The sequence below is a fragment of the Sorex fumeus genome, unplaced genomic scaffold, assembly GCF_029834395.1.
Source record: "Sorex fumeus unplaced genomic scaffold, SorFum_2.1 ptg000030l, whole genome shotgun sequence".
Lineage (NCBI taxonomy): Eukaryota > Metazoa > Chordata > Mammalia > Eulipotyphla > Soricidae > Sorex > Sorex fumeus.
This window is the reverse complement of record NW_026606087.1, coordinates 14,707,822-14,726,385: the sequence shown is the minus strand read 5'-3', so window position 1 is coordinate 14,726,385 and position 18,564 is coordinate 14,707,822. Positions and strand designations below refer to the sequence as shown.

Below are 18,564 nucleotides of genomic sequence, written 5' to 3'. Positions count from 1 at the left end.
GTTGTTCCTGCATTGAAAACATGTGTTCAAGGTCCTTTGTTCTATACTTTCCCATTAATTTATTTTATAAATAATGTTATATCTTGAACTAGAGAGTTAGTATGGGTGGCTAAGGTGCGTTCTTTGCATGCACTGACCCTATTTGATTTCTGGCACTACATGGTCTTCCAAGCATCACTAGGTGCAATTTATAGACTCTTAACCAGCACAGAGTGGTTCAGTTAATCCTTGACAGTACAGGTCTAAAGCAGCACTGCATGCTCTGCTCTGCCCACTGAACCAAAGGCCCAGGTGGATAAAAATGGTTGAGTTGCTCACTCTCACTTTCTATACTCCAGAATATGGCTTCAATGCCCCCTCCCCACCACCAAATTGTTTTTTAATCTCATAGACAACTAAGGCACTGATTTAAAGTTTTTGTAAATAATCATGGGTAGATAGATGCCTTAATGCATTTATAAACCCATAGCAATATAATTTAGTTTAACTATTACATCACTATCACTGTCACTGTCACTGTCCTCCCGTTGTTCATCAATTTGCTCGAGCGGGCCCAGTAACGTCTCCATCATGAGATTTTGTTGTTATTGTGTTTGGCAAATTGAATATGCCAGGGGTAGCTTGCCAGGCTTTGCCGAGCAGGCGAGATACTCTCGTAGCTTGCCAGGCTCTTCGAGAGGGGCGGAGGAATCGAACTTAGGTCAGCCACGTTGGCTGCGTGCAAGGCAAACGCACTACCGCTGTGCTATTGCTCCAGCCCAACTATTACATCAATGCAAAAAATATTTTATTTATTAGAAGTTGTTTACAAACCTGGTAACAGGAGATGCATAATAATTTTATCTACAATTTCGCAATATATAAAATAACTTTATAGATCCAAAATTATCTGACACATAGTTCTGCAGAGATATGTATAAAATATGAAAACTGTATTTAATTGTATTAGTTTATAAGTGTTCACCTGAAAATAATGATGGGGAAAAACCTAAGGAATTTTCTAGCTTCTATTATATTTTCTGCTATCAATATAAGTAAAACTCTTAATAAAATTTTTTTTCTGTTTTCAAAATTGAGATTTCAATAGTTTAAAAGGACTTAAATGTTCGATAAATGTTTAATAATAATAAGAATTTGCATACAATATTCCAGCAAATAAGAATTATATATTGAACTGGTTCTACTATGACAATCAATTACTGTGCTTGGAGTAAAGTTGTTACTTCATTATTGAATATCTAATGTTCATGAAGTGAACAGTAAGGCTAACCAGTTTGTATATACCAAAAATAATAATATTGGGGGTCAGGGAATAGCTCCAGTGCTAGAGTATATACTTACCATGTGGACAAACCTGAGTTTGATCCCCAGTACCATACAGCTCCCACAGAACTATTGAGAGTAGCCTCAAACTACTTTAGAGTAGGTTGAGAGTAGGTCTTAAACACCACTAGGAGTGACTTTAGTAATCCTGATACTGCTGTGAGTAGCTGCTGTAACAATAATAAAAATTCTGGAGATAAAAGTTGGCATGAACCGAATTCGATTACTAATAATAGAGACATTGAGGGATTATAAAGTTAAAGTTCTCGGTATCAGGATATAAAGTCCACTATATTTTAAGAACACTAGATGAAGGACAACCATGCAAGCAAGCCAGGTTCCGCAAAGGATTCAGCACCATTGACCATATCCACACGATAACCAAGCTCATTGAGGTTTCTCGGGTGTTCAAGATGCCGCTCTGTTTAACGTTCATTGATTTAAAGAAGGCCTTTGATTCTGTTGAGACGGAAGTGGTCATTGAAGTCCTAGCCAATCAGGGCATTCAAGCCCAATACATCAGGATCCTCCGTGAGCTGTATTGCGGATTCACTACCAGGATCTCACCATTCTACAAAGAAGTGATCCTTGATGTCAAGAGAGGGGTGCGGCAGGGTGATACCATTTCACCGAAACTCTTCAGTGCCACCCTCGAGAACATCATGCGACGACTGGAATGGGAAGGAATGGGAGTGAAGATAGATGGTCGGCAACTACACCACCTCCGCTTTGCTGATGACATTGTTTTAATAACACCAAACATCAGCCAAGCGGCACAAATGCTGGCCGACTTTGACCGTGAGTGTGGAAAGGTAGGACTACAGCTGAATCTTACGAAGACAATGTTGATGAGAAACAGCCTCGTTCCTGACGCCCCATTCGCTCTCAATGGAACGACCATCTCCGAATGCAACAGCTATGTGTACCTAGGTCGAGAGGTCCACATGACAAATGACCTGGCACCCAAACTGTGCAGGAGGAAGAGAGCGGCTTGGAACGCCTTCAAGAACGTCGAAGAAATAGCTAAGAGGACGAAGAACCTCCAGCTCCGGGCACATCTCTTTGATTCCACTGTTCTTCCTGCATTAACATATGCCTCAGAGACCTGGGCCCTATGCAAACAAGATGAGAATGCTATTAAGGTCTCCCAAAGAAGAATAGAAAGAGCTATGCTTGGAATATCACGTTTCACTCAAATGAGAGAAAGAATCCGGAGTTCTGACATCCGTGGATGATCAAGAATCAGGGACGCTGTCTCATTTGCCAAGGTGTTGAAAATCAGATGGACTGGTCACGTAATGAGATTTAAAGACGACCGCTGGACTAGAGCTGTTACCGACTGGATTCCATGGGATGTCAAAAGACCGTGTGGCCGCCCACCTACCAGATGGTCAGACTTCTTCGTCAAGATCATGAACGATCGGTTTGAGGCCCTTCATGTTCCCGGAGTGAACAGATGCCATCGGGCTACACTAGCACGTGAGAGGGACAAATGGAGACGTTACTGGCGCCCGCTCGAGCAAATCAATGACTAATGGGAAGTTAAGTGATTAAGTGATATTTTAAGAATATTTTACTTTTCTTTTTTCTGTTTTTGAAATTGAAATAACAATGGCGTATAACAACTTAAATGTTTGCGTTTTAGGGCTAAAATGTTATAGCACCACACCCACCACTGAAAAGCCAGTTTTCCTACACTATTTTCCATATGACCATTCCTGTCTCTTACCATTGAAATTTTTAAACCTCCTATAAATTTTATTTTAATTTACTCTTTATTTTCATTGAGGTAATATGTTTACAATCGTTGAAAGTTCATGGTATTGATATACAAAATTATTGTACCTCATTACAAATAAATTGCCTATAATCCTCCACCATTGTCTCCATGTCACCTTTGGTTTGATCATCGCATCGAATTGGTGATACCCTCCAGTATCTATTCAAGATACAGAGAGCTTTATGCTTTCTTTTCTTATAGCTGAATAATATTCTGAAGTAGAATAACTGTATCTTCAAATTACATATATTTTTCAACTTTTACATCAGTTTTATAAATCATTTCTTTTCTTTAGTTTCTATTCAGTAGTTCATATCCTCATTAATACATTTCTTGTCCCTAATTCTAATTACCCTCTTCAGAAACTCACTTTGATCAAATATTATCAACAAAATGTGTGATATAAATGAACATCTAAATGGAGTAATTTCATATAAAATGTCATAATGTATATGTGTAAGAATGTTAAGTGAATATAAATATTTTTGGTTGGAGCAGTAGTACAACAGATAGGGCATTTGCATTGCACATGGCCTACCTTAGTTCAATCCCGAGCATTTCATATTGTCCCTGAACACTGCCAGGAGTAATTCTTGAGTGCAGAGTCAAGATGTAATCCCTCAACATCTCCAGGTGTGACCCAAAATTTAAAAAAAAGAAAAGAAAACCTAAGTGAATATAAATATCCCAATTCCAAGCACCACTAAATAATATGAAAATCAATAACAGTTGCATAATTAAGAGTCCGACTAAGTTGACACAACCATCTTACCATCTTCAAATAAAAAGTTCAAATGCAAAAATTCATTTTCAATCCATGGATGCTAAAAACACCTTTATAACTCTTTGTATAAAAAGTAAGGAGCAGTACCAGCATTTTTAATAGAAGTATATTTGAAAGTTATTATTGTATATTTTAAGTTTAATTTACTAATAAAACTATTTTAAGGTAATATCTAAATAGAGAATGAAAAAACTATTTTAAGATAATATCTAAATAAGGTAAGGTAAAGGTAAAGGCCCTCCCGTTGTTCATCGATTTGCTCGAGCGGACCCAGTAACGTCTCCATTGGAGACTTTGTTGTTACTATGTTTGGCATATCGAATACATCACGGGGAGCTTGCCAGGCTCTGCCGTGCGGGCGAGATACTCTCAGTAGCTTGCCGGGCTCTCCAAGAGGAGCGGAGGAATCGAACTCGGGTCGGCCATGTTGGTTGCGTGCAAGGCAAATGCCCTACTGCTGTGAAAATTAGGATTATAATTATCGTTACTGTCTTAAGGTTTTAAACTTATTTTACTCACTTTATTCATCATATAAATTACATATATATTAAGTTGAAGAAACTTCCCAAGGTGTTCAAGAATGTCTCAGGGAGCCATTGGTTATTTTTGGCCAGCTGGACTTTATTTACTATAAGTGATGGAGGATATAAGGCTGATCTGTCCCCATATTGTTGAGGATACCTACATAAACTCAATGTTTAGGGCTGAAGGATCATGTGATGCCATAAATTAGACCCAGGGCATGGAAATGCTAAGCATGAACCCTATCCATTGTATTACCTCAGAGCCCCTTAATAAATTATATTTCAACAAGAAACTTCAAAAACAAATATTCTTAAAAATAAAGCATTCTTACCCTGAAATATATTATGAACTTGATCACTTGATCACTTGACTTCCCGTTAATCATCGACTTGCTCGAGCAGGAGCCAGTAACATCTCCATTTGTCCCTGTCACGTGCTAGTGTTGCCCAATGGCGTCTGTTTGTTCTAGGAACACGAAGAGCCTCAAACCGATCGTTCAACATCTTGATGAAGAAGTCTGACCATCTCGTAGGTGGGCGGCCATGAGGTCTTTTGTTGTCCCATGGAATCCAGTCAGTAATAGATCTAGTCGAGCGGTCATCTCCAAATCTCATTACGTGTCCAACCCATCTGATTTTTGATGCCTTGGCAAACGAGACAGCATCCCTGATTCTTGATCTTCGACGGAGGTCGGAACTCCAGATTCTTTCTCTCATTTGAGTGAAATGTGATACTCCAAGCATAGCTCTTTCGATTCCTCTTTGGGAGACCCGAATAGTGAATAGCATTCTCATCCTGTTCGCGTAGGGCCAGGTCTTTGAGGCATATGTTAATGCAGGAAGAACAGTGGAATCAAAGAGATATGCCTGGAGCCAGAGGTTCTTCGTCCTCTTGGCTATTTCTTCAACTCTCTTGAAGGCGTTCCTCCTGCACAACTCAGGCGCCAAGTCATTCATCATGTTCACTTCTCGACCTAGGTACACATAACTGTTGCATTCGGAGATGGTCGTTCCATTGACAGTGAATGGAGTGTCAGGAACGAGGCTGTTTCTCATAAACATTGTCATGTAAGATTCAGCTGTAGTCCAACCCTTCCACACTCTCGGTCGAAGTCGGCCAACATTTGTGCTGCTTGGCTAATGTTTGGTGTTATTAGAACAATGTCATCAGCAAAGCAGAGATGGTGTAGTTGCCGACTGTTTATCTTCACTCCCATTCCTTCCCATTCCAGTCATCACATGATGTTCTTGAGGGTGGCACTGAAGAGTTTTGGTGAAATGGTATCACCCAGCCGAACTCCTCTCTTGACATCGTTGAGCACTTCATTGTAGAATGGTGAGATCCTTATAGTGAATCCATAATACAGCTCACAGAGGATCCAGATGTATTGTGTTTGAATGCCCTGATTGGCTAGGGCTTCAATGACCGCTTCCTCTCAACAGAATCAAAGACCTTCTTTAAATCAATGAACATTAGACAGAGCGGCATCTTGAACTCCCGAGATACCTCAATGAGCTTGGTTATCATTTGATTATTGTCGATGGTGCTGAATCCTTTGCAGAACCCAGCTTACTCACATGGTTGTCCTTCATCTAGTGTTCTGCCAATCCTATTCAGGATGACTCGAATGAACAGCTTGTAGACGACAGACAACAGGCAGATCGGGAGATGGTTGCCAATGTCATGGATGTGTCCCTTCTTGTACAGTAGTACTGTCCTGCTGATTTTCTATTGGGACAGAACCTGGCATTCAGACAGGTAGCATGTGAAGAACTGAGCCAGTGTATTGATGAGTACTGATGACAGGGTTTTCAGGTGTTGAGGTCTGACCTTGACTGGGCCAGCTGCTGTTCACTTCTTCCCAACAAAATTGCGTGTTGGATTTTGGAAAGGAGAACATTGGAAATGACATATCCATCCTCCGGAACTTGGTATGTGGTCAGGTGGACGTGGTTCTCAAAGAGATTCTAGTAGAAGTCATGGATAATCTTCTCCATTGACCTTCTGCTGGATGTGATAGATTCATCAGGACATCGGAGGGCAATCGTCTTGGTCTTGTAGTCGGTCAAGGACAGACGGGCATTGTGAATGCTTTTCCCAGGTTCTGCCACATCTACCAGCACTGCTGCTCTTCTCTCTTTAAGGTCTTCTTTTATCGCTTCTCTGCACTGCTTTTCAAGCTTGGATGTTTGCTTGCAATTGCCTGAGGCTTGTTCCAATCCAAATTGTTGAATGAGCTTGAGAGTTTTTGAAGACAAGCTTCTTTTTTGGCTATCTCTTTCTCAGTGTTCTTCATACAAACATGGAGATGCTGAACCAGTCGACCGTATTCCATGTTCATGTTGTCAACGACGGTATCTTCCCATTTTGCCTCAATAGTGCCAAAGAACTCCCCAGTTGGTGGTTGAAATATTGCCTCATTTGAATTTCTATATATTAATATGAACAGTTATATTAGCTTGTTTAATAAATAGCTATATAAACTAGTATTGTAGTTTATTGAATATGTAGCTATATAAACTAGTATTCTTATCATATGGTACTATTTTATGTGTCTTAACTTTCAGTTTATACATTTGATATTCATTTTACCTTGTATATCCAAATTGAAATAGCCTGAAATACTGTAAATAGAGGCAGGAGGAGATATATTGAATGGTGGAACTGACAGGGTTACAGACACTGGGGAAATATCTCTCTTAGGACAGAAAAATGCTTATTAACCATGCTTCTTACCCTGAGAATTAGACCAGACTCCCATAAGAAGAACTGTTCTACCACACATATGAGGACTGAGAAAAGTGTGGGAGGAAAGAGAAAATTCTAGAAGGGCACTTGAGAGGTAAATGAGAGGAAGACAGTAGCCAATGTGAGTTTCCCAGTCCACTGAAAATAGTCCATTCAAAAACAGTTTTATGGTGCTTTCCCATGTTTATATTGTTGAAGATATGCTTTTCAGACATGATTTGCTAGTGATACTCCAGATTTTCAAGGTAGGTAATATGTCTAAGTATATATGTCATACTTACAAAACATATGGTACTAATTTTTTTAGATGTAACAGAGGAAGATTTCTAGGATAATGTTAGAATGATACTAGCTAGCCTTCAAACTCCATTGCAATACAAAGATTAATCATTTTATATGAACCTAATTATAACTCACATCTTTACCCCATTTGCAAGTTCTTATGTTTTAGTTTATGAAGTTTATGTTTTGCTTCCCATAGGAAATGGTGAGAAAGATCACAAGACACCTGGAGAAGTGTTTGTAATTATAGAACCAGAAGCAAAATGAGTTAAGCTTAGCACAATCACCAGTACTATAACTCAGAGTTGTGAAATAACACATCACAGACACTGGTGAATATATGAATATAGAAAATATCATTGTATGGGTATTCAAATTATATGTGTGTCTACTTAGATTATCAGCTTTTGGGTTTAGCATTGCTAAGAATCCTATTTCTTATACTGACAGATTTCCCATACACGATCTCCTAAATAAAATCATCAAGTAGTTATGTTTGGTCATGGTAATTTATATCTCTGAATGTATTCTTTATGACATAAAATTTAAAAAATCTAATGCAATCCACTTCCCAGTCATCAGTTTAATTCACCAGTGTAATATGACCACTCTTGTTGTTGTTGTCATAATTTTTGTATTTTAAAGAAGTAATTTAGACTTCCTCAATCATTTTTACACTTATTATAATTCAAATATTTGTTATTACAGTTAGTATTGTTTCATCATTGTTGTTACTGAAGTCTCCATCATCATCATCATCATCATCATCATCATCATCATCACTGTTTTAAGTTTATTGTGTTGTTAACTCTCATGCTAAGTATTTCACCCACAATCCTTTATTTTTCCTGATCACAATCCTATCATATGCTGCATATTCTCATTTTACAAAGAAAGAAACTTTGACATTTCGATATAGGGAATTTTTAAATCTTTTATTCAAAGTAAAAAACTAAGCAAGTGCTAAACCCAAAATATAACATAGATTGATGTTATGTAGAACATACCTGAATGTGTAAAGTGGTGATCAAATGTTTTCTGAAGATCTCATAAAATTCATAGAATGGTTTCAGGAAGATTTTCAGATCAGATATCTTAGTTGTCACTTCAACTACATCAACCTATTTCTTCATGGTAAGGAGCCACAATCTTAGAGATACAATCTAAATCAGTGAGGTTGAACAAAAGCAGATTGATGAATTTTGGGCATTAAGATGCTATCTTTGCATGCAACCAACCAGGGTTAAATCTTCTACACCACCAGAAAATATTCCTGAGTGTCAAGTAAACCTTGAGCACCTCTTGATGTGGTTCAAAACAAAAAACTATTTGGTTTATTGTGATTTATTTATATGTACCTGAATGACATTGTATGGGATTTGGGATTTCCAAAGGGACGAAATTGAGTTTACAATATGAGGAAATAAAACTTCTATAATTTACAAAGTAATCAATCTGCTTAGCTTATAAACTTGAGACAATATTTTAGCAAGCACAATACTCAGAAAGTGATAAAAAAATTTAATTTTATGTGGCAGCTTATTGATTCTGAAAATTTTACCACATTCACAAAGGAAATATAGGCATCTAATTAGAGAAAATAAGTTTATTCTTAAAATAATAATAATAATAGTAATAGTAATTTTATTCTTCTTTGGACTTATTAGAAAAGATTTAGTGTCATTTAGGATGCTAAGATGATTTTACTATTATATCATTTTGCATAATTTTAGGGAGAACCTTAAATCACTGATCATTTACATGTCATCTCTAAGTGACTGATAATTTCCAAAGGGAATAGTTAAAATATTCTGATAACGTAACATTAGACATCAATTCTATTTTGCTTTGAACATTTTTAGTGTTTAGAATATATAATAAGGGCATCACATTAAAAATATTTTATGAGTTTTAAGTACTGGATTTTGTACTTATGTTATTTTTTCCAATATGCAGTTATTATAATGTTAATTCAATATGAAATTGGTTTTCATATTTGGCTCTCTTTAGAAAACAGGCCTGTGACATTTAAAGAGAGAAATGGAGATGATTAATTCAAAATGATTATGCAGAACTCTATATTGTAGATGTCTATAAGGAACTTTACTTGTTTACATTTTGATAAGATTATCACACCTAGTTAGAAAAAAATATTTGTGAAAATCACTTAAAGAATCAATAGAAAAACACAATGGTTAAAACAAAACAAGTAAGACTGGTCAAGAATGTTTAAAAAACTAAACTACAAATTTCAGAAGATAGTTGAGAAGAGATTGTGTGGGTGTCTGACTGGATAGTGCATTTAGAATACATGCTGTGAGTTATAGAAAAGAAAAGTAGGCTTATATATCAGCAAAACAGGAGTAAATGTATTTATGGTTATGAATGGATACCTTCATTACTAACTCCATCAACAATATGTGAAAGAATGAGGAACATTATGAATATAAAGTTTAGTAGAATCACAGTAAGCAATGAAGTTTTCTTTTCTGTGTTATAGATGCTGATTTTCTCACTGCCTTTAGCACCGGAGTTATTGTGAAACTGGATTGTGATTTAACAGCAATCCCCATGGCAGCTTTAAACTCCAGCAGTAGTTTGTCCTCCACATTCTATTTCACAGGTATCCTTGGCTATGAGGAATATCACCACTTGATTTCTATCCCATTTTGTCTCCTTTGCCTTATTGGAATAACAGGAAACTGCACCATCATGCATATAGTTCGAACAGACCCCAGGCTCCATGAGCCCATGTACTATTTCCTGGCCATGCTTTCTTTCACTGATATGTGCATGTCCATACCCACAATGATAACCCTTTTCAGAGTTTTATGGTCTATTTCCAGGGAAATTCAATTTGATGCCTGTGTAGTCCAAATGTTTTTAATACATACTTTTTCCTTCACTGAATCATCTGTGCTCTTGGCCATGGCCATTGACCGGTATGTGGCTATCTGCCATCCTCTGAGGTATGCTACTATTCTCACCCCAAGACTTATCATCAAAATTGGAGTCACATCCTTTCTTAGGAGTTCCTTACCTTTAGTTCCACTATTGATCCGACTGGCCTTCTTACCATTCTGTCGCTCCCACGTTCTGTCTCATTCCTATTGTCTGCACCAGGACATCATCCGCCTTGCTTGTGCTGATATCAAGTTCAATGTTATGTATGGATTGGGTGTTGTCATTGTGCTGTGGGGCATAGATTGTCTGGGTATTTTTGTGTCTTATGTGTTTATTCTTCATTCCGTATTAAAAATTTCATCACGAGAGGGGAGGCTTAAAGCCCTCAACACATGTGCATCCCACATCTGTGCTGTGCTCATTTTGTATGTTCCTATGATTGGGCTCTCTATTATTCATCGTTTTGCTAAACACTCTTCCCCACTAATCCATATCTTCATGGCTCATGTCTACTTATTTGTTCCACCTGTCCTGAACCCAATCATCTACAGTGTGAAAACCAAGCAGATCCGCCAAGGAATGCTGCATTTGATTCTCCCTAAAAACATCAGATCATCATTGATGTAGGTATTTCCTCAGTACAATGCTCACCTCTCTCGGTGTTGCAGATGTATAGTGAACTGTTGATCTGGGTATCTTTAGCACCACTGTATTAACACAGAATATTTAGAGAATAGAAATTAAGTCAACTGAGTTTCAGGTAAAGATTCTAAAAGTGATTAGAATAGACTCACGTTAGAATTATTCACATATTTTTCTTGGGCAGGGGTGATATTCTAGTGAGTGTCACACTTGCCTTCCACTTGGAAGACCAGGATAGATCCCCAGCATCCCATATAATCCCCTGAGCACTACCAGGAGTGATTCCAAGCACAGAGCCAGGAGTTAGACCTGAGTGCCACCAAATACAGCCAAAAAATCCCCAAAATTAAATAAACAAAAAACAGTTCTTCTTGAGTGTGCTTATCTATGATTATGTTCATGTTGAGTGAGTTAGAAATAATTTCCCTCTAATATTTCATATTTATAATTCCAAACTTATTAGAATTAGGTCATTTCCTACATGAGGTGTTCTTAAAAATAATTAACTTACTTATTTGATACAATAGTTATCAGAGAATTTTATATTATCACCTTTATCACTTATAAATGTCTTACTAACCTACATTACTTTCATTAAATGTTTTGTTGATAATATGTAATTTCATAAGTTATTTATATTCATGATGTATTATATACATCATTTAAAAATTTGTGCATGATCTGTTTCCACTTAGAAAGATAAGAACTTTTTTTGTTTTTTTCCCCTTGCTTTTGTCACTGGGCAATGTTGGAGAAGTCAGACCTGGTGTGTGCTGAACGTTCCACATGAGCACTGCCCCATCCTCAGTGATTCAGGGCTCCGGGCAGGTCATGTCCTACAAAACTGCAGCTTGAGGCCCAGAACTTAATTTTCCGTTCTTGGTTGAGGGTAATGAGACATAATCTTGACAGCTTTGGGTATGGGTTCTGTGATACTGAGAACTGAATTGGAACCAGCCACTTAAAAGTATAAGTAATAAGTAATTTTAAACTTATAAACAAAAATTTTGATATTTTTCATAAGAGCATTTGTAGAGACTTATTTTTGTGTGATGGTTTACATTTATATTCATGACAATTTGTAGTATAATATTACATACATGTAAATTATATAACTTTGTTTGAAATATATAAGTGATAACAAAATTTTTATGTAATTATTTTAATTACATGAAACTTTAGAACTTTTAAGCTGGCCATAATTGAACATATATTTACATATAACTATATGGAAAATGTTCTTAGTTGAAAATCTTACAACACACAGAATGAAGGTGAAAAACACTTTAAGATATCATATACATGATGTTATTCCACCATTATCTTTCTTATGTCCCATATCTAAGAAAGATCCAACTCAGTCAAAAGGTGGGGAGAAGAGATAAACAGAAACTTCCTCAAAGAAGAATTACCAATGGACAAAAGACACATGAGAAAATGCTCTACATCACTATTCATCAGAGAAATGTGTATCAAAACAACAATGTGATGTCATTTTATAACGCAAAGACTGACAGAGCAAAAAGAAGAAGAGAACAAGAACAATCAGTGCTGGCATGGCTGTGGGGAGAAAGGGATTCTCTTTCAGTGCTGGTGGGACTGTAGACTGGTTCAGCTTTTCTGAAAAATATGGAAATTCCTAAAAATAATATAGGAATTGAACTTCTGTTTGATCAAGCAACCGCACTTCTTAAAATAAATCTTCCTTCATTCTCGGGGCTGGGGAGATATACAGGGATTAAGGTTGCCTTGCATGCAACTAAGCCAAGATCAATCCTTGGCACCACAAGATTTTCTTAATATTACCAATCAGTTATAAGATATAATAGAAAAAACATTTTTAAACCTTAAATCATGATCAATTATATTTTATTTATGTTATATATTATCTTATAAATTGAACGTAAATTTACCCTTTATTATAATTATAACTTGCATTTTTCTGTATTGCTCCTTTTTAGACTATAGCTTAATGATACTAATTTCTACCAAATTATATTAATGTTCACTATCTTTAGAAACCAGACCAGTGCCATCATTATGTGGTTGGAAGTATGTCAATAATAATTTAAACAATACCGACCAATACATTTCTTAATAATCTATGTAGATACCTTTGAGTGTTTTGAAAATGCCTTTTAACTCAGAAAGGGCATATTTAAAAAATAGTCTATGAGTAATTAAAAATTCAAAAAAGCTGATTTGTAGCAAAATTGATTTGGCTACCACACCTAATGAAATATGTATTATAAAGAAAGAAAAATTATATAATATTTTACTCAGGTGATAGGTAGACAAGCCAAACAAATAAATGTAGCACTGTAGCACTGTCTTCCCTTTGTTCATCGATTTGCTCGAGCAGGCCCAGTAACGTCTCCATTATGAGATTTGTTGTTACTGTTTTTGGCATATCAAATACATCATGGGTAACTTGCCAGACTTTGCCGTGAAGGCGAGATATTCTCGGTAGCTTGCTGGGTTCTCTGAGAGTGGCGGAGGAATTGAACCTAGGTAGGCCGGGGCGGCCGCATGCAAGGCAAATGCTCTACCACTGTGCTATTGCTCAGGTCAAATAAATATACTAAGTAAAACAAAATTATTAGAGTACATATCAAATTAGTGATTTCCCAAAGGGAAGAAAAATAAGTAAAATAAAATTATTAGAGTACCTATCAAATTAGTGATTTCCCAAAGGGAAGAAAAATATCTGGTAAGGGGGTCAATTGCATAGTGTAGAACACAGCTGGATATTAGGGTAAGCACAATATAACATACACACATTTTTATTTATAATAATGTACAACAAATCCAAAAATGTTATACTGCAATATTACTTATAAATGTCTTAAAATGCTGATATAAAATATAACCTTGTCTAGAAATTTTCTAACTAAAATTTAAAAATTTTGGACCAAAGTCGTAATACAGTGGATAAGGCGATTACCTTTTAGGCAGCTGACCCAGGTTCAATCTCTGAATCCTCATGTCGTAACCTGTATCGTGTCAGGAATGATACCTGAGCACCATCAGCTATCACTATCACTATCACTATCCTCCCGTTGTTCATCGATTTGCTTGAACGGGCCCAGTAACGTCTCCATTGGAGACTTTGTTGTTACTGTGTTTGGCATCTCAAATACACCACCGGGAGCTTGCCAGGCTCTGCTGTGCGGGACAGATTCTCTCGGTAGCTTGCCGGGCTCTCCGAGAGGGGCAGAGGAATCGAACTTGGGTCGGCCATGTTGGCTGTGTGCAAGGCATCAGCTATGGCCCCCCAAAAAACAAAAACTATAAAATTCAAACCTAAATTAGGAATAATGTGATGACTCATGGAAGTGGAGTGCATGCTTTGATTATGAGTACCAAATTCTACTCCTGGCACCATGTGCTTCCTGAAGCACTGCAGAATATGTTTCACTGACCCAAAATCAAAACAACCTAGAAAAGATTGTGTGGGTTCTTCCCTGGGTAGTATCTTCAAAATAACTTAGGTACAGGGAAAATGTGGATGGGCCTTCACCCTTAGTGCACAGAGAAGAATCTGATTATAAGTAGAGATTTCAATAAACTATAAAGATGATGGCATGAAGAGAATAGCATACTAGTGGTGACAGAAAGAAAAACTCCAACCCCTGTCCTGTACATTCTATATCACAAGTACATTAAGCTATGAGATGTAGCATTATGTGACTTCCGTTACATTCTGTCTCCTCTATTTTATTGGACTGGCAGGGAACTTAATCATCCTTCACACTATCTAGACAGGATGCGTGAGTCCATCTGGTCATGCTTTATCTGATTGGACACGCTTTGTCCTGCTTTACCTGATTTGTCATGCTTTACCTGATCTGTCATGCTTTACCTGATTTGACAAAGCTTCATGCTTTGTCATCTATTTCCAGGGAGATACAATTAAATGTTTATGTATTTTTTAAATTCATGGTTTTAACAATTTGAATCATTTTTGTTATTAATAATAAACCCCTGGAGTAATATTTAGTTATTTAAAATGTGCTACTATTCTTTTTTTTTTTTTAGTGAAGAACCATGAGGTACAGTTGTAGATTTACAAATCTTTGTGCTTGTGTTTCAGTCATACAATGATCAAATACCCATCACTCCACCAGTGCCCATTTTCCACCACCATGGATAATATCCCCCCCCATCTCCCCTCCCACCCTGCCTCTGTGGCAGGGCATTCCCTTTTGTTCTCTCTCTCCTCTTGGGTGTTGTGGTCTGCAAAAGAGGAATTGAGTGGCAAACATGTTCAGTCCATAGTCTACTTTCAACATGCATCTCCCCTCCTGGGAGGATCCTCCAAACACCCTTTATTTGGTGCTCCCTTCTCTATCTGAACTGCCCTTTCCCCTAGAATACCTCGCTGGCCTCTAAGCTATGAAGTAATCCTCCTGGTGTTGATCTCAGCTATTCTTGGGCATTAATCTCATATTTTGTTACTTTATATCCCCCAGATGAATGCAATCTTTCTATGTCTATCCCTCTCTTTCTGACTCATTTCGCTTAACATGATACTTTCCATGTAGTACCACTTGTACGTAAATTTCATGACTTCATCTTTTCTAAGAGCTACATAGTACTCCATTGTGTAGATGTACCAAAGTTTCTTTAACCAGTCATCTGTTCTCGGGCACTCAGGTTTCTTCCAGTTTCTGGCTATTGTGAAGAGTGCTGCAATGAACAAACAAGTGCAGATGTCACTTCTACTACACATTTTTGCCTCTCTGGGATATATTCCCAGGAGTGGTATCACTGGGTCAAATGGGAGCTCAATTTCTAATTTTTTGAGAAACGTCCATACTGTTTTCCAAAAGGGCTGAACTAGTCGGCATTCCCACCAACAGTGAAGGAGTGTCCCTTTCTCACCACATCCACGCCAGCATCAGTTGCTTTTGTTCTTTTGAATGTGGGCCAATCTCTGGGGTGTGAGATGGTATCTCATTGTGGTTTTGATATGCAACTCCCTGATGATTGATGATGTAGAGCATTTTCTCATGTGCTTTTTTGCCATTCGGATTTCTTCTTTGAGAAAGTTTCTGTTCATTTCATTGCCCCATTTTTGGATGGGGTTGGATGTTTTCTTCTTGTGGAGTTCAACCAGTACTTTGTATATCCTTGATATCAACACCTTGTCAGATGTGTATTCGGCGAATATCCTTTCCCATTCTGTAGACTGTCTTTGTGTTTTGGTCACTGTTTCTTTGGAGGTGCAGAAGCTTCTTAGTTTAAGATAGTCCCATTTATCTTACTCTGTTTTCACTTGCTTGGCCAGTGGCATGGCATCTTTGAAAATACCATTAGCCTCAATGCCGTGGAGGGTTTTGCCAACTTTGTCTTCAATGTACCTTATGGTGTCTGGTCTGATGTTGAGGTCTTTAATCCATTTTGGTCTTACTTTTGTACATGGTGTTAGGCAGAGTTCTGAGCCCATTTTTTTGCATGTAGCCGTCCAGTGATGCCAGCACAATTTGTTAAAGAGGCTTTCCTTACTCCACTTCACATTTCTTGCACCTTTATCAAAGATTAGATGATCATATGATTGAGGGGACATGTCAGTGTATTCAACCATGTGCCAGTGGTCTGCAGTTCTGCCTTTGTTCCAGTACCATGCTGTTTTAATTATTACTGCTTTGTAGTACAGTTTGAAGTTAGGGAGGTTGATTTCTCCCATTTTCTTTTTCCCAAGAATTGCTTTAGCTATTCGTGGGGGCTTATTGTTCCATATAAATTTCAGGAGTGTTTGCTCCATTTCTTTGAAGAATGTCATACGTATCTTTATAGGAATTGCATTGAATTTATACAATGCTTTCGGTAGTATTGCCATTTTGACAATGTTAAGTCTCCCGACCCATGAGCAGGGGATATCTTTCAATTTCCTCATGTTCTCTTTTATTTCCTGAAGTAGCGTTTTGTAGTTTTCTTTGTACAGGTCCTTTTCTTCCTTAGTTAAGCTGATTCCTAGGTACTTGATTTTCTGGGGCACAATTGTGAATGGGATTGTTTTTTTCATGTAGCTTTCCTCTCTCTCACTGCTTGCATATAGGAAAGCCATGGACTTTTGTGTATTGATTTTATAGCCTGCAACTTTTTCTTCCTTTCCTACCTGAATGCCCTTAATATCTTTTTCTTGCCTAATCGCTATTGCAAGTACTTCCAGTACTATATTGAACAGCAGTGGACAGAGTGGGCATCCTTTTCTCGTCCCTGATCTTAGAGGGAAGGCTCTCAGTTTTTCCCCATTGAGGATGATGCTTGCTGTAGGCTTATGGTCTTACCCAAAGACTGACCACTGAATTTGAAATGCAGCTTTACTTAGGAGTGCCTTACAAATCATAATATTTTGGAACTAGTGTGCTTTTTTTTCCCTACTGATGATTCTTTGGAGAAAAAAGAAGCTCAGATATTATAAAATAAAACTTCATAATAAAATACTTGACTTGTCATAAATCTATATAAATTTGTAGTATATTTCATATAATAAGAGTTTCTTATTGATTAACAAATTAGAATTTCAAATATCATTCATATGTACTAGGTCAAATTATTTCTGGAGTTTGTTTTTTATCCTTAAGTTTCTATTCTCCCTGTTTTCTTTTTAATTTTAGTTTTTGGTCCATACCCAGTGATGCTCAGGCCTTACTTCTGCTCTGTGCTCAGGAATCACTCCTAGTGTAGTTCAGAGAACCATAGAAGGCACATGCAAAACAAATAATCCTACAAGCAATACTATTTCACCATGGCATTTTACCTATTATTATCCTATTAATTGTCTGGAATAATATTTGCCCCAATCATTAAGCACATTCACTTGCTAAACTATAGAACATCAATGCTAAACAATAAAGATATATGAGTATAAAAATTAGGCAATATTATTTACATAACAAGTTAAAATAAACCCTGAGATAAATGATGCACAATTAAACATCATCTATATATATGCTTAATATGAATCATTTAACTATTAAAATTGTTCTCAACTAAGAACATCAAATTAAACTAATTTGATTTTGGTATTTATGTGCTGAATATATCTTTCTTAGATCTTGTGTTACCCAAGAATTTTTGTCACTTAAAATTTTGTCACTTATTTTTACTAACAGAAATATATCTAAACTATCTCATCCCATATTTTGACTATTATGTACTAGAAAAACATTTACTGAGAATATATACACAGAGAGCTTGACTTTAAAATTTAAATATCATTATTAAGGAGATGGAGGGTGGTAGAATGGAAACTGGGAACATTGGTGTTGGGAAAATATACAAGGGTTATGTTTTAGAACATTGTATGACTGAAAATAATGAACAACTTTGTAATCATGTATATAATGGTGATTAAATTTAAAAAAATAAAAAGGGATATTTATTAATGGAGCCGAAAGGTAGATCCAAGAGTTGAGTGCATGGTTTGCATGCAAAAGACCCAGGTTTTGTTCCCAGCACCACAAGATCTTCTGAATACCAATGGGAAAGCTGCTATATTCCATAGAACACAAAATAGGGATGGCTCCCACACATGCCAAATGTAATACAAACATGCTTTTGATATTAT

At 36.9% G+C, this 18,564-nt stretch overlaps 1 protein-coding gene across 1 annotated transcript; it reads left to right on the top strand.

The window, feature by feature from the left end:
- Window positions 1-10,013: 10,013 nt before the first annotated feature.
- Window positions 10,014-10,973, top strand: LOC130025126 (olfactory receptor 51G2-like). The gene has a single exon (XM_056116055.1). The coding sequence runs from the start codon at window positions 10,014-10,016 to the stop codon at window positions 10,971-10,973; it is 960 nt and encodes a 319-aa protein (XP_055972030.1).
- Window positions 10,974-18,564: the final 7,591 nt, after the last annotated feature.

Bases quoted from the DNA above. Each gene is read 5' to 3' on its own strand.
- LOC130025126 (XM_056116055.1), top strand. From the start codon at position 10,014: ATGGCAGCTTTAAACTCCAGCAGTAGTTTGTCCTCCACATTCTATTTC.